Raw genomic sequence first — 17,119 nt, 5'->3', positions numbered from 1 at the left:
CCAGCGCCCTGCACCCTCAGTGACCGCGGTGTGAAGTGTGCTGAGAGCAATGGCGCACAGCTGCAGTGCTGTGCGCTACCTTAAGAAGACTGGGAAGTCTTCAGCCGCCGATTTCTGGACCTCTTCTCTCTTCAGCATCTGTAAGGGGGCCGGCGGCGCGGCTCCGGTGACCCATCCAGGCTGTACCTGTGATCGTCCCTCTGGAGCTAGTGTCCAGTAGCCTAAGAAGCCAATCCATCCTGCACGCAGGTGAGTTCGCTTCTTCTCCCCTTAGTCCCGCGTTGCAGTGAGCCTGTTGCCAGCAGGACTCACTGAAAATAAAAAAACCTAACAAACTTTTATTCTAAGCAGCTCTTTAGGAGAGCCACCTAGATTGCACCCTTCTCGGCCGGGCACAAAAACCTAACTGAGGCTTGGAGGAGGGTCATAGGGGGAGGAGCCAGTGCACACCACCTAGTGGTCAAACTTTTAATTTTGTGCCCTGTCTCCTGCGGAGCCGCTATTCCCCATGGTCCTGACGGAGTCCCCAGCATCCACTTAGGACGTCAGAGAAATATAAATGAAAGGTAAGAAGAATTTGGATGGAAAGTTAAAGTAAACTTTTCCATACGAGACATCTAATTGTAGCATGTACTGATGGGCACAATGAACCCACCAGGATTACTGGATAAATGGATGAAGGAGGCAATATGTGATCCCGCAGGATGCCACCATCACACTTCAGAGGGGTAAAGGGAACACATTCATCATGAACCTAAAATAAGAAGAGAGTTTGCCAGTGAAGTGTACCTTTACAAATCATATCACAAATGTGTCGCTATATAATGCCTCACTTACAAACAGGCTATTTCACCTTGCCAGTAAACCACATTAGATATATTTTGTTTCTATTACTCAGGAACAGTTCTACTTAAAAAAGTCCCTATACCATCCATGCAAATTTGCAGCAGCTGGTCATTAGGTTGAATGACAAGCGCAGGGAAACCATGCTTCTGTGTAGCACATTTTGAGTGAGCTCTTTTCCTGCTGGCCGAAAAATTATAATAATCTGCGTAAGTATTGTTAAGCCCGTCTTCTTACCTTTATGTGACACCAGACACAGCGCTGACCAGTTAGACTCTGGAAGCTTTTTATCTTTTTCTGACATTTATCGCACTTGTTGGCCTCACAGCCTCCTCTCACCCATATGTGGGTCTGGCCCTAAGTTAGCAGGAGCAAAAGTCACAAAAAAATAAATGAAACAAGACGTAGATCTCTGAATGCCTACAGACCAGACAAGGCAGAGGAGAAATCAGATTTGTACAGAAATACAAGGAGGAAATGATGCAAGGATATAATAATACAGGGCCTGAGTCAGAGAGCGCGCAATATCGATGTGTTGGATGCAGTGGTGCAATTTTTTGCCACTGAGCCAAAACCGCACTGTGGGGCTAATTCAGACCTGATCGGTGCTGTGCGTGTTCGCACAGCAGCGATCAAGCCTGAACTGCACGTGCGCCGGCGCATGCTAGACAGCCGATGGCTGTCTTTAGCTAGCGATCTCCTCTGCCTGATTGACAGGCAGAGGCGGATGCTGGGCGGGATTGCGGCGTTAAGCCGCCGTTTAAGGGGTGCGGTCCGGCCAACGTAGGTGTGCCGGGCCGGCTGCGTGACGTCACACGCAGCTGCTGCGACCCGGGCAGCAACAAGTAGCTCCCAGCCAGTGCGCAGGAGCTGCGCTGGCCGGGAGCTACTGCTGAAGTACAAAAGCGATGCTTTGGTACTTCTGCGACGGGGCAGGGACTGAGATGCGGGGCGGGCTAGCCCTGTGCTGTGCGTCCCACCACATGTCGCATGTCAGTGTGCCTGATCGTAGCTCGATCAACTCTGAATCACCCCCTGTGTATGCGCAGCGATTGATTAGCGATAGCGCACGCACAGAGAATTAATTTGCAAGTTAAGTGACAAGTTGTCAGTGTTTTGGGGAGGAAACAGGGAGTGGCATAAAAAAGGTAGGTGCATCAGGACCGTGTTATAGGTGTTCCCTAGTCAGCCACTGTGAATTCAGGGGTCCGATGGTGTAACTCATGTGCCTCTGATATTCCAGGTGCTGTAGCTTTTGTATGTTACCAAGGATCTGAGACGCAGCACTGTCTCTGTACACAGGACAGCGGCTGAGTCATTAGCATATTTTCGCAAGCCCGCTGCAAATTAAATCGCAGCTGCACATGCAACTGCGTACACCTCTGAATCAGGCCCATAGTGTGTGACACTGGACTGGTTTTCTGACACTTACACTGGCATCCTTGCGGGACTTGGCATAGGTGCTGATGCAGTCATTTGGTGCTTTCCGAGCACAGCGTTCGTGCACAGTAAACTTACAGACTGCAGAGAAAAGTGCAGATTGTACTCAGACGTGTTCTTACACAGATTATTTACATGCACTCATTTACAAATACAAACTGTACCTTTACAACTCTATGGGGGTAATTCAGATCTGATCGCTGCTGTGCGTTTTCACACAGCGTGCAATCAGGTCCTAACTGCGCATGTGTATGCACCACAATGCGCACGCGTGCCGGACAACAACAACGGGCATCGCCACTCAGCGACGGGATGGTGCGAAAAATCCAATCGTACGGGCCTTCGCAAGGTGATTGACAGGAAGAGGTCGTTTGTAGGTGGCAATACTTACAGGGAGTGTCTGGAAAAATGCAGGCGTGCCCAAGCGTTTTCATGGAGGGTGTCTGATGTCAGCTCAAGCACCCGATCAGCCTGTTCTCATCGCACTGTGGGAGTAAGTCCTGCGTTGCGCAGAGACTGCACAAACTGGATTTTCGCAGCTCGGCGTACACATGCGATCGCACACTTGCACGGCGAATTCACACTCCCCCTGGAGGCGGAGACTATCTGATCGCAGGACAGCAATCAGATCTGAATTACCCCCTATGTCATTTACTTATTAATAAATCAACACTGTCCAATTGATGGGCAGGGGCACAAGCCTCCCTTCTCAGCTTATATTTGTGGAGCACATAAAATATTCCTTGATCACCTACATTAGTTATCACATCTAAATGAGAGTTATGGAATCTATTAAGTCTTGGGGCTTGCAGCATACAGCACCTTGCCTAAAATATACTACATTGTACTTAGAAATGATTGCTTCCATTTCCCACACCGGCCATGGCATACTTCCCCTAAATACATTTAGTGGTGTACCTTGGTCAATGTGGCTGATTCAGAGTTGGCAGCAAAGTATTATAAGCAAGTAACATTGGCAAAACCAGGCTGATCTGTAGATGGGACAGGTGCAAAATGTGCAGAGACATTTAGATTTAAGAGGGACGTGTCCAAGCGCAAATAGAAACTGCAGTGTAAAAATAAAACTGTTGTAGGCTACATGTATTTACCCTGCATGGAAAAGTAGTAGATGCGTTTGCACCCCTTACATAGCAACATGGTTTGTTCCAAGGTCAAAGCTGCTGTGTTCCCAACTCAGAATCAGCCCAAATGTTTGAGGAACCTGTTTAGTGATCATGTCTGGGTGGGCAGGACAGGAATCCGGTCGGGATCCCGGCAGTTGAAATACTGATGCAGGCAATCCCGACACTGCTCGGAATGTCAGCGCCAGGATACCGACCGCTGAGGTCCCAGACATCTGTTTGCCAGGCTGCCGGAGAAGTAAGCTGCGATGGGGATAGGATGGGGGGGGGGGGGGGGGGCGGGGGGGGGGGACCGTTCGGCGGTTTAGATTGCAGGGGGAGGGTTAGGGTTAGGCTGCAGGGTGGGGAGTGTTGGGTTTAGGCTGCGGGAAGGGGGGCGGGATTCGAACCATTGGGATGCCGCGGTTGGTATTCTGACTGCCAGCATTCTGAATGCCGGCATAACAGCCCCAGCCCCCAGGACATTATCACTAAGCAGCATCACAGCAGCTATAGTGTCCTCTTTGTTTTCTGTCAGAAATGTAAGGATAATGGGATCCTTAATAACAGATACCAATACCTCTACTTGGTCAGTACTAAACTAGAGCTATTATACAGTAGTAAGCTTGAAAACGATATCCATTAATTATAGTGATTCATAGTGTCTCTGCACATAAAAATGAAACCATTAATAATAAACCCTTGTGGCACCATATAAAAAAGAATAATAATGATGACGACGATGATGATGATGATAATAATAATAATAATAATATTGTATATCCTTAGAAACTCCCAAGTTTCTACAGTTGGCACTATAGATTTTACATCAGGCATACCGGACAATTCAGCAGATTGCACAGTCCTATAACGAGTGCAGATGTGAAAATCTAGGGGCGGATTTATCAATGAGTTTTAGCATACACAACAAGATTTAAAACTAAGTTTGTATGATAAATGGCGCTCCAGCCAATTAGCTTCCTGCTGTCATTTTTCAAACAAATGACAACTGGGAGCTGATTGGCTGGAGTGCCATTTATCATATGCAACGAGTTTTAAAACTCGTTGTGTATGATAATGCGCATTGATAAATCAGCCCCATAGTCGGTTATGATTAACTATCACCTTCCAACTTCACTAATAGATTCCAGCAAAGCTTAAGTGCCTGATCTCATGGCCAAATGGCCAGATCCACCACAAACAATATGTACCCAGATTAAGCAGTGACCCGGACCGGTCAAGCAGAATTAAAGACTCTTCATCTTGCAAATAATTCTAATAAGAACAGGAGAATTAGAATATCAAATGCTGGCAGGTATTACAATTAACTATCAAATGAATTACTTTGAAGTCATTTGTTATTTCCACTTGCAAAGTTACCATACTCTCCCATTCAGGAACTCAGATGCCACAGTGGTAATGTCAGTAACCAGAACAATGAGAAAATGCGTTTGCAGCTGACTTGGCATGACAGCGCGCCAGGGTGTAATAAATGCGGTTGTGTACTTACACGTGCAGCACAAGCCTTGCTTCCTGACCCCAAAGAGCAGCGCTTCACACACATTACAGTAAACAGGGCGGTTAAAATGTTTAAGACGCCACAAGTGTTGTCCATCATCTTTTATATTCTGTGCAAATTCCAAATGAAATACAAAACAGTGTAATAAGAGAGTGAGATGACACTACAGTATAAACCATTTTTATTTTTTATTTTTAGTAAAAGGTCATCTGATTTCTATGGGTACTCTTTCCTTTTACATCATTCCGATTTGATTTGACATTTGGTGCATAACATCTATTAACAAATACTTTAAATATTTAATTACAAATATTCCAGAGTAACAAAAATGGCTTTAAATCAGAGTGTAATGGATGACGGTTCTCATATACAAAACTAAACCTAACACATAATCCTATGATAAAGTTTGTATAAAAATATGTAGTAATAATAATAATAATAATAATAATAATAATAGTTAATAAATAAATAAATCAATTACACATCCACTATCTAATTGGAAAACACAACACAGAGGCTCAAAGTGTAATAAAAGTATCAATTTTACTGAAACAGAAACATATAGTAAAAACATTACAAATATAACAATGTATCTACAGCAATACTGTCGCTAGCAAAGGATCTAATAGGTTACCTGTGCGGTTGGGATAAAATGCACTTACATTTCTTGTAAAAGAGTATCTGGCGTCCCAATGAAGGTAATAAGGCCAGTTATAGTCCAGCAAGTTAGTGTGGATACTTAAATCAATGATGGTAAGCGAGTGCCGACAACTGTAAAAAAAATGTACTTCCTCTATAGTCGGCACTAGCACCGCTGTGAAGTCAGTCAGGATGTTCCCACCTGGCGGTATTCCAGTATCCACTAAATTATAGTAGTAATGTTATAATAATGGTGATGTGGTCTCCCCAGTCACTAGCCCAGCAGCGTTTTTATATATGTGTGAGCTCCTTGAGCAAACCGTCAGGGGCACAGCTATAGCAGTGATAATAGTACTATATAGGGGGATATTCATTTAGCTGCAGCTAATTGACCCCCCCTGGGGATATTCAATTGTTCCCAGTGCTGGCAGTCATTGGAAATGTTTTTTCCCACATGCCAGGAGCAGGTGAAAATAAAATCCCCAATAACCAGCCATATCAGCCCTACTTTTTCATGATAACACATAGGTCTGAGAATTTATCCCGGATTATATGTGTTTTCACCTGAAAATTAAAATTTTTTGGGGGGAGTAAATTGGAAATAATTAAATTGGCCAAAGCTAAACATCGGGAGAAAATCACGATAAATCCATTATTTTCTTTAAAAAAAATGATCAGGGCCAGTTGAATATCCCCTTTGTTAGTCTCTTAGCGCAGAGGATTATTGCTGTTTTTGTTGGATCTCTGCGGAAGTGTGGCATCGCTAGCTGCAGGAGATTATATTATACTAGCCGACTGCTACTCACATTCTGATCACAAGGAGTCTCTATAGTGGCGTGTCCATTATATATCGTTTTTATGATCCTGGAGTAATCAATTACAAAATCACATAATCAGAGCCACTATCTATAGATCAAAATTAATTTGGCATAATAAAAAAAAAATACATTCCTTGCAAATCCATAAATTAATAAGATTAAAACTATGGGGGGGTCATTCCGAGTTGATCGTTAGCTGCATAGGCGCGTCGTATGGGTACAAAGTCCATTGTGGTTTTGCACTGGTTCTAGCAACGATTCCAATCGCACAGACAGCCGCAAGGTGACTGACAGAAAGAGGGCGTTTCTGGGTGTCAACTGATCGTTTTCAGGGAATGCTTAGAAAAACGCAGGCGTGTCGGAGAAAACGCAGGCGTGGCTGGGCGTTCGCTGGGCGGGTGTGTGACATCAAAAGCCGTCCCTCAATCGTTAGAATCAAAGCACAGGATAAGTAACTACAGGGCCGGTCTTGTTTTGCACGAAAAGATTTTGCAGGCGTTGTGGTGCACAGGCGTTCGCACTTCTGCAAAAGCAAAAATACACTCCCTGGTGGGCGGCGACAATACGTTTGCATGGCTGCTAAAAACTGGTAGCGAGCAATCAACTCGGAATGACCCCCTATGTCCTAAAGTGCATTTATGATTTTTCACCAAAACGACCCTAAATTGTCCATGACAGTCTTACTATATAAATCCTAAATAGTCTACAACATATTTTGGTTTGACACCAAGGAAAATTTAGGATCATTTTGTGTGAAAACGACCATATTAGGAATATTGTTTAATGGTATTTATTAGCTTTATTTTTCATGGGGATTTTTTTGTTTCGTTTTTTACCTTACGATGAATACAGTTTGATTTGTTTAGATAATGTCTCTGACTATGTGATTTTGCAGTTGATCACCTCATGATCATGTGTTTTGTATATTAGGTTTACTTTCCTTATGAGAACAATACCTGTTCTGTATATGCTTATTTAACCCCATTTATGTGCACTGTAATATTTGATATTTGACTGTTTTCTTGGAAGCAATATACAGGGCTCTTGCGTTCATTGGTGACTGTTAATTATCTTGAGAGTGAACGCTGGTTTCCTTGTTAGCTATATATTCTTATCTTCAGAGTAACACAGTTTATACTCACTGCTTCCATTCCCAGCAGCACCAATAGGGGCACTGTAGTGAGTCCTCCTTTCAGCCACTCCTCATAGGAAACAGTCCCATTGCCATCATAATCCACTTGCCTCATCATCTCTTCCAGCATCTGCAGGAACAACAACAGAAGTCACTGAAGAAGTAGCTACTCAATAAGTAAAATATATAGTGGGCCAAATGTAACAGAGTGAGAGTTTCAGAAAGTGAGAGATTTGGTAAGGTTTTTCAGGTTTTTTTTTAAAGTGGCAATCATTTACACTGCAAAACCAGGTTGCTCTTGCTGTGTAAATGATTGCCACTTAAAAAAAAAAAAAAAACCTGCAAAACCTTACCAAATCTCTCACTTTTTGAAACTCTCACTCTATTACATTTGGCCCAGGGATTAGAGTTTGTTATTTACTACTGTATTTACTTGATATTCAAAGCTGAATATCAAAACACAGCTAAGTTAATGGTCAAGAAAAAAGCCTCAGACTTGCATTGGTTGGAGGTACAAACCCTAAGCTTCAGAATAATAGATTTACGATGCACATATAACCACTGGTGTTAAAGCAGCCAAAGAACTGTTATTTCCTTAGGTCCACCCAGATCACAGTGGCCTAAAATCCATCACCCGTGTGGCCCTGCACTCGCCACCAGTAATGGATTAGAACGCTTAAAATCTATTGGGATTTAATCACTTGTGTTTTAAAACAGAAGCATAAAGCAACCACAATCATTATGTGTGTTATTAGCAAAATGTACTAATGGGATCCACTATGGAATCCAAGTGTTTGCCTACATTAGACACATATCTGGAAGTGCAGCGATTAGGTTGAACACACAGATCTTTCACATTTGTGTATGGATACAATATAAGTGCACATCACAAAAGTAATATTAATGAGGTACTGTATGCATGGCTATAATAGCACACAGAGCAGATACACGAGTCCAACATGACTGTAATAGTGATAGAGGAACATGATATGCCAACAACACTTACCGGCTTAAGTTCTGTAATATCCCAGTCCAAGTATTCGGCTACTCTCATCATTTGTGTTATAATCCGATCTACCTCCTATTATAGTTAAACAAAAACAAACAAAACATTTTTGCACAAAATACAAGCAGTAAATCTCAAAAGTTAGATAATAATTTATGAACACATGGGGGAACAAAATACAAATATAAAGGAACAACATGAGGGTCTTTTAAATTGTGACTGTTTAGGTCTGTACCATAATAGACGTTAACAACAGTATTTCCATCCTTCAAAGCTGCTCCAAAATGTCCTCTTAACACTTGTAATGCAGATGCAAATGTATATATGGCTGGAGTATGACTGGCCCACACTATCATTTCATTAGAATATTAGTGAAAGAGTTAGAACCCTGCAGTCTCATCTTGTTTAATTAAAGCAGAGGTTCTCAAACTGAGAACCACTGACGTTAAGGAACACCTCTTGAAAGAATTCAGCCCCCCACCCCCCAATCGCCCCCACTGACTATCAGAGAAATCCAAGTAACCAAACTTTGTCAGGTCACATAAATACAGTAGCGTTATATATATGTTAAATCATACACTGAAATAAGTTTTTTTTTATTATATTTTTATGTTAAGCCAGTGGTTCCCAAACTTTTTTGAATTACGGTGCCCTAGGCCAAAAGTTTTTTATTGAGAAGTTTGGGGGGGGGGGGGGGGGGGGGGGGGGCAATCATTTAAGTAAATTCTTTTTTTATGTCAGACTTAGGTTCAATTATGCGGTGAGGAACAAGATTTGCTGTTTGTCCACATATTATATGATTGGCAGCCATCAGCACTGGTTTTGCCTTTTACATTGACAATAAATAGTTTGATGTGGTCCTGGACCACCAACCTGAGGCACCCCTGCAAGTGTCCCGCGGCACCCTGGCACACAGTTTGAGAACCACTGTGTTAAGCTTAGCTAAGATATAAAATACTGTCTCTGTAGGCTTTGCATATACATATCTGTATGTCTTTTGCCAGACTCATGGATACAGAACAAAGTGAAATGATACAAACTTTAAATGATACAAACTGCACAAATTTATGAAACGGAGGTCATTTTAATGCTAGGTAGACACAAAGCTTGTCCAACACATTCCATTGGAATAAACCCAATAAACTAACTTATGAAAGGTAAGGATACAAAATAAAGCGGCGACACTTATAAACTCACAGAGCTATCCAGAAGTCCATTACTGTCTTTATCATACAATTTGAAAGTGACTGTAAAAAACAAAACAAAACAAAACACTGTCATTAAAACAAAAGTAACAGTTTAATTGCATAATGGAATTCTAGAATATTCCCACAATGGAGGCGTTGGCTTTACACCCATGAACCTAGATGGTCTGCCCAGCTGCTCTGGAGATTGGAAACATTGTAACAATAAAGTAAAAGATAAACAGTGTTCTACAGTAAACCTGCTTCCAAAACTAGCTGCATACTGCCTACTGACAGAAAGATGGCGCTCTACAACTTTACATGTAATCATAGCCAAAGTACTGTACAACTATATTATATGGCGCTCTTCAACTTTACATGCAATCACAGCCAAAGTACAACTATACTATATAACATGCAAATGTCAACTATAATCAGCAGCACATTTTATTATAGCGATCATCAGAACTAAAAGAGTATGAGATAAGATGTTTGCATGTTTTATTTACAGAGTTTCCGTATTGTTTATAGGTCCTGATTCATGTTTATAAGTAAAACTAAAAAGCAAGCAACTTGGCAAAAGCATGATGCACTGCAGGTGGGGCAGATGTAACGTGCAGAGAGATTTATATTTGGGTGGGGTGTATTCAAACTGAAATCTAAATAGCAGTATAAAAATACACCTGCCCAGTATTTGTGGGCTACATGCAAAAGCAGCCAGTATTTACGCTGCACAGAAAAAAAAATATAACCCACCCAAACCTAAATCTCTCTGCACATGTTACATCTGCCCCACCTGCAGTGAAACATGGTTTTGCCCAGCTGTGTGCTTTTTTGCTTATAAACATGAATCAGGCCCTTAGAACAGAGCCAAGTATTTAAAAGACTGTTTTCTTTTTAATTTCCATATGTGAACATGAAGTTATGTGTTTAATGAGGAGCTGTCGCCAGAAAAGAATTCTTTAGCCACAGAAGCTGTAAATAACACATTTAAATGATGTTATCTGGGACTGCCGTTATTTCACCAATATTATAACCCATTTTGTTAGTCCTAATGTAATTGTTTGTGTCATTATTAATTAATTTATCCAATATTTAAAATCCTTGCTGGAAAAGAATGTGAGCATGTATAAAACGACTCCCTCATTCCATGGTGAGAAAGATAATGGACAAGTAGTAAAATCGTCAACATCATTATTCTCTTCCCCAGAGCGGTCATCTATAAGAAATCACTCTAAGTACGGCATATATACTCCAGGTTAGAAAGAACCTCAGGGAAAAGGCTAAGGATTTGCGGGACTCTTGAATGGTGAAATCTCATTATATAGAAATTCACCAAGAACACAGTGAAGACATACATGGTAGGCCACCAAGACACCACTGTGCTAAAAGTCATTTTGCTGCCTGACTCAAGTTTGCCAAAGCCAACTGCATAATACAGAGTGGCACTGGTATGTATAACTGGCTTTCAGAGGCTTTTGCCATCTCTGGACCTGAGATCACAACCACTGAAGGAACACTGAATACAGCACAGTACTGTAGTGAATGCTGTGCCTCTGTGATCGTGCTGTTGGAACTTGCTGGCCAAGTCTCTGGACACCTGTACTGACAAACATAGACTGGCCCCACATGTAAGGGTGTGCATGGGAAAATATATGGAGAGTTGGTGCTAACAGGTCTTCCTTATATACTATTAAAAGCAAACTGGTAAGTATCAAATAAAACTAAAAACTGTCCAAAAATTCTCTCTCTGTGTGTAGGCATATATTGTACATATCAACTTTATTAATTATACAGATATTTATTTTTAGTTATTTACCTTTTCAGCAGATTTTTCTTTTCTCTACATTAACCCTCAAGCACCACTTAGGGAATTAAATGCAAATAACTGGAAGGAGATAGAATAACTAGACAGAAGCAGTTCCTTGCCAGCAAAGCTTTGGTGAGGACTCTACAAAAGTTTATATATATTTTATAAAGACAGAATATGACAATTACTACACACTATGCAGTATTGTGCCAAGCAGTGATTTTATCTCAGTACGGTAAGATCAGTATTTATATAGCTTATGACTAGAAGAATATGAAGTAACAGTTTCATAGTTAAGATTAGATTCTGTGTATACAAGCCTCGCAGAGCAGCATGAATGAGGTGCTATGCAGCAAAACGCAACGGAATATGCTGCACTATATAACAAACTGTAAATAAATAAATAATAATACAGTACAGACCTGCATGCAATTGGTCATATGTACGAAGCCTTGGAAAGTGACAAAGTGACAGTGATAAACTGCCAACCAATCAGCTCCTAATTGCCACCTTTCAGGGGCAGATGTACAGTACTAAACCTTGCAGAGCGATAAAGTAGAGAGAGTTAAAGTACCAACCAATCAGCTCATAACTGCCATTTTTCAAATGCAGCCAGTAACATGGCAGTAAGTAGCTGACTGGTACTTTATCTCTCTCCAAGGCTTAGTACATCTCTCCTATTTGTCTTCCACTCTGCAACTATTCTTACCAGCATTGTAGTAGACATGAGGGAAGCAGCAAGCTCAACTGAGGATGTTACATGTCCAATGCCTAAGCATCCACCTGATGCTATGCCACAACTAAAGGAGAATGGCTCTCTCCATCATTAGTGAGAACAGGGAAGTATTCTGACTCCACACCTAAAATTGTATTTAACAAGGGATTAATGTTGGATAAAATGAGTAGAAGTGGATCAAGAGATCATAGGGCATATTCAGATATCCGCAGGTCTTACCACAGGAGGATAGCCTTGAGTATTATTGAGCATTATTATTATCAAGCTCATGTAGGCTGTAATAAGGGAAAAAAGCCCCACTTACCGTAGCACCCTCCTAAGGTGAATTCCACTATAAATGGAGCCTATGCCTAATTGAATATGCTCGTATGACTGTTCTGTCATTTATATTTCCTATACCTCTTCCTTTCCTATAATTTATAAATGCATTCAGATACACACAATAAAGAAAGTTTACTAATAAAAAGAATGTCAAAATAAGAAAATAATCCACATACCTTCAAGCAGTGGCGGATTTAGCGGGGGGCGATTAGGGCGAACGCCCCCCCTAAACATACCGCCACCGGGATGGATGGCCGGGTCCCGCTGCGGTGTTGGTGTTACTGCCGGTGCGGCCCGGGAACGGACTGGAGAACGGTGCAGCACGGCGGGGGAAGGGGAGAAAGAACGCTGCGGAAGAGTGACACAGTGCAGCAGCAGCAGCAGCAGCCAATCTGTCCATCAGCTTACAGGGAGGAGGGGGCGTGGTCAGAACAGAGGCCGGCGGGGACAGGCTACAGCGATTGTGTACACTGCTGCCTCTGCCGGGGTGGTATTCATGTGACCGCCGGTCTGCTGACCGACAGTCACATGACCTCCTCCACCATCCCGCCGGCTCAGTATCCCGATGGTCGGCATGCCGACCAACAGGGACTATTTCCACTCGTGGGTGTCCACGACACACATAGAGTGGGAATAGAACCCGTGGCGACCGCAGGTCGCCACCGAGCCCGCAGCGTAGTGAGCGCAGCGAGCCCGCAAGGGGCTTGCTGCACTCGCCCCTCCCCGCCGGGGATGCTGCCGGGATCCCGGCGTCGGTAAGCTGACCGGTGGTCAGGAGACCGCCGGTCAGCCATACTACACCCCTCTGCTGTCCCTTCTTTGTCTCCTCATGCTGCAGCGTGCGGGCCGACTGACTCCAAAATACAGTATGTTTCAACATGTCTGCCCCCCTCCTAGCTAAAGTGTAAGCCATGTCTCCTCCCCCGTCCCCTCCTAGCTAAAGTGTCTGTGTGCCATGTCTCCCCCCTCCCCTCCTAGCTAATGTGTCTGTGTGCCACGTCTCCCCCTCCCCTCCTAGCTAATGTGTCTGTGTGCCATGTCTCCCCCCTCTTCTCCTAGCTAAAGTGTATGCCAAGTTCCCCCTCCTAGCTAATGTGTGTGTGTATCATGTCTCCCCCACTCTTCTCCTAGCTAAAGTGTGTGTCTCCTCTTGTACCGTCCCAGTGCCGCCCCCCCCCCCCAGCTAAAGTGTGTGTCTGCTCCAGTACTGTCCCATGCCCCAGTATGTGTATGTCACCATGCCCCCCCTCCCCCAGTATGTTTGTCACCAAATCCCTCTCCTGGCCCCCGTATTTGTCACTATGTCCCTTAAAGCCACAGTGTGTATGTCACCATGTCCCTCCAAGACAGGGACAGCTCGACGGCCATTTGAGTGGAGTGGCAGGACACATGACTGATCTGGCAGAGGACCTCCAGTCCAGAAGCGGACCTCGGACAGCGAAACCTGGGACAAAGAGCGCAGCCCGAGAGCCGGTCTGAGGTGACAGAAGATCCGCAGACCCGCAGCTCGGGGTGAGATACTGTTTAAGCCCTTCCGCTGCAATACTCTGCCTAACGGAGTAAAGAAGGGGGCAGGCTCCCCTGTGGGTTTTTTCCCTCGCTGCCACAGTGTACAGTTAATAAGGGGGTAGGATTCCCCTTGTCCCAGTGCCTGCATTATTTCGGCTCACACGGTGTACTGTAATGTGAATTTTGGCTCATACAGTGTGCTATAATGTGAATTTCGGCTTATACCGTGTGCAATAATGTAAATTTCGGCTCATACAGTGTGCTACAAGGTGAATTTTGGCTTATACAGTGTGCTATAATGTGAATTTCGGCTTATACCGTGTGCAATAATGTGAATTTCGGCTCATACAGTGAGCTATAATGTGAATTTCGGCTTATACCGTGTGGTGTAATGTGAATTTCGGCTCATTCTGTGTGCTATAATGAGAATTTTAGCTCACACCGTGTGGTATAATGTGAATTTCGGCTCATTCTGTGTGCTATGCAGGAATGGCGATTCGCCAGTCTGTATCACCAGTGTGCAGGGTTCTCTCCACTAACTGGCAACATTTTATTAGTAATGGCAACAATAGAAAATTTTAGGAGCGAACGGGAAGGGCATTTCTAAGTGGGAGGAGCTATGAATAGGGGGAGGAGTCCTAATTCTTAAACCGCCCCCCCTAAAAGTTAAGTCTAGATCCGCCACTGCCTTCAAGTAACATAAAGCTCAATACCACTGAAACACAATTTACTTAGGAGAGAGATGTTAGAACTGTGTACTGACCAGTGTTATGTGATATTATGGCTGGCCTCACAGGAAGAAAGATTAGACGGAGAGCTGAGGGATGTATGTTTACTGAGCCACACAAAATCAATAGGTGAGCTGGATATATTCAGTGTCTCTAGTCTTAGAACTTCCTACAAACAGTTGAGAGTTCTGGCTCTATTCTGATGGGAGGCGATCTTGAGACTGGCTGTCGGGATCCGGGCGGTCACTATGCCGACACCGGAATCCCGACCGGTGGTGAAATACCGCCAACGGAATCCCGGCGCCACGACGCCCAGAGAGGGAGAATATAGCATGTGGGGAGCGCAGCGAGCCTACAAGGGGCTTTCTAATGCTCACCCAGCGGCCAGCATACTGGTGGCTGGGATCCTGCCATCGGTAAATCATATGTATTCCATTCTGACTATGCTTACAGTGAAATGTGACTGTAAGAGCTGTAGATTTAGCAATAGCTGATATGCCTAACATCTACCTTTTTATGGTAGCAAAATTCAATTTGGAATATTTAATGTGCAGTCCACCGATTCAATTGGCTCTTCATGTGGGATTTGTATCTTTCCCTAACCTGGGATGTCATGTTTCATAGACTCTGCAACCTATATGCATCCCATGCTATGGAAAATGTAGACTGAGGTCATGACTTAAGGTGTGTACACACGGTGAGATATTTTCTTTCGATTTTGACTACATAGTCAAAATCGCAAGAAAAGTTAGTGCAGATCGCAAGGTGAAAGTCACCTTGCGATCCCGATTCGATCCCGATGCGCGGCCCCGCCAGGTCGGCATCGCAAGAAAAGATAGACTGTGCAGGCAAGTCAATCCTTGCTAGATCGGTGTACTATCTAGTTCATCTCACATGTCAATGACATCTCACATAAACCAAAATCTCACATAAGCCAAAATCGTAAGCACACATAGTCCATATCTCAAGAAAAGTTAGTCAAAATCGGTGGTGCTGGGCTCCGGGGAGTTCAAGGGAAATCGCAAGTGAAAATCAGGCATAGCAAGGATCTCACCGTGTGTACACACCCTTAGCACAGCTGTTCGCTGTTTTTTTGTGCTTTATCCACAATGTTGCTAATTTTGCTTTTTGGCTAATTTCCATAGACAGCAACAGATTAAAGCAAGGACATGTGAGATGGAAGCCTAGGGCTAGGTCAGTGGTTCAAGAATGACTAGAAACAGTATAGCTGGGCGATGTTCTTTCCATTTATTCCAGAACGTGTGGGGGTATAAGGCTCTGTGTACATAAAACACTGAGGGGAATGCTGTGCCTTAGAATAAAATGGTCACTTCTAAAGTGGTCTAGATCGTACATTGGTGGTCATTCCGAGTTGATCGCTAGCTGCTTTCGTTCGCAGCGCAGCGATCAGGCAAAAAACCCGCAGTTCTGCGCATGCGCGTCATACTCTTACAACGAACGATGCCGTTTCACACAAGGTCTAGCTAAGCTTTTCAGTCGCACTGCTGACCGCAGAGTGATTGCCAGGAAGTGGGTGTTTCTGGGTGTCAACTGACCGTTTTCAGGGAGTGAGTGAAAAAACGCAGGCGTGACTGGTGAAATGTAGGCGTGGCTGGGCGAACGCAGGGCGTGTTCATGACGTCAAAACAGGAACTAAATAGTCTGCAGTGATCGCAAGCTAGGAGTAGGTCTGGAGCTACCCTGAAGCTGCACAAAATAATTTTGTAGCCGCTCTGCGATCTTCTGCTAAGCTAAGATACACTTCCAGTTTGCATGGCTGCTAAAAGCAGCTAGCGAGCGAACAACTCGGAATGAGGGCCATTATAAATTCCTGAGTGGGAATGAATGTATTCCAGAGAGGACATTAACTATTGATAAGTGTTCGGGTAAGTAACCATGGTTGGGAAACAGTATGCACAGCGAGGGAGTATGTACGGTGAGGGTTGCTGTCTTGAACAAGTTCAGGCTTAAGGTAAAGTTGGTTGCTGAATATATTTAATACATCAATTATATAGGCAATAATGGCAACATACAATATCCCTAGTAAAGCGCTGACATCCGAGTTTCCGTCATCCTCCACACTGAATATAACCGTACAGCATTGCTACTCACACTCAAGTTTGTCCTCAGCTGTTCCCCCTTCCAGCAAGGAAAAATAACAGGACACATCATTCAGGCTTATCCGACCATTTTCTGCAAAGGAAAACATGGCATACACATCATGAAATCATGGCCCCGCTAATGCTGGAGAAGCTACAGTATAGTGATGTTTTTGTCTGACTTAAGATTGATGAAACCAATACAAATTGCTAT

General features: G+C 43.5%; 1 protein-coding gene across 12 annotated transcripts in view; it reads right to left on the bottom strand.

Moving 5' to 3' along the window:
- Positions 1 to 17,119, bottom strand: part of DGKA (diacylglycerol kinase alpha) — a 328,604-nt gene that overhangs the window by 43,682 nt on the left and 267,803 nt on the right. For 11 of the 12 annotated variants that reach the window (XM_063952594.1, XM_063952597.1, XM_063952596.1 and 8 more), the window contains 8 exons: positions 16,919 to 16,999; positions 9,716 to 9,765; positions 8,519 to 8,593; positions 7,523 to 7,642; positions 4,915 to 5,032; positions 2,276 to 2,364; positions 1,081 to 1,200; positions 656 to 754 (listed from right to left, as the gene is read on the bottom strand). In XM_063952594.1, the coding sequence (XP_063808664.1) occupies positions 656 to 754; positions 1,081 to 1,200; positions 2,276 to 2,364; positions 4,915 to 5,032; positions 7,523 to 7,642; positions 8,519 to 8,593; positions 9,716 to 9,765; positions 16,919 to 16,999 (752 nt within the window). The remainder of the gene's footprint in view (positions 1 to 655; positions 755 to 1,080; positions 1,201 to 2,275; positions 2,365 to 4,914; positions 5,033 to 7,522; positions 7,643 to 8,518; positions 8,594 to 9,715; positions 9,766 to 16,918; positions 17,000 to 17,119) is intronic. The other variant, XM_063952605.1, reaches the window with a different exon arrangement.

The sequence above is a fragment of the Pseudophryne corroboree genome, chromosome 2 (assembly GCF_028390025.1).
Source record: "Pseudophryne corroboree isolate aPseCor3 chromosome 2, aPseCor3.hap2, whole genome shotgun sequence".
Taxonomy (NCBI): domain Eukaryota; kingdom Metazoa; phylum Chordata; class Amphibia; order Anura; family Myobatrachidae; genus Pseudophryne; species Pseudophryne corroboree.
The sequence above is the reverse complement of the archived record's forward strand: the minus strand, read 5'-3'. Positions and strand labels throughout refer to the sequence as shown.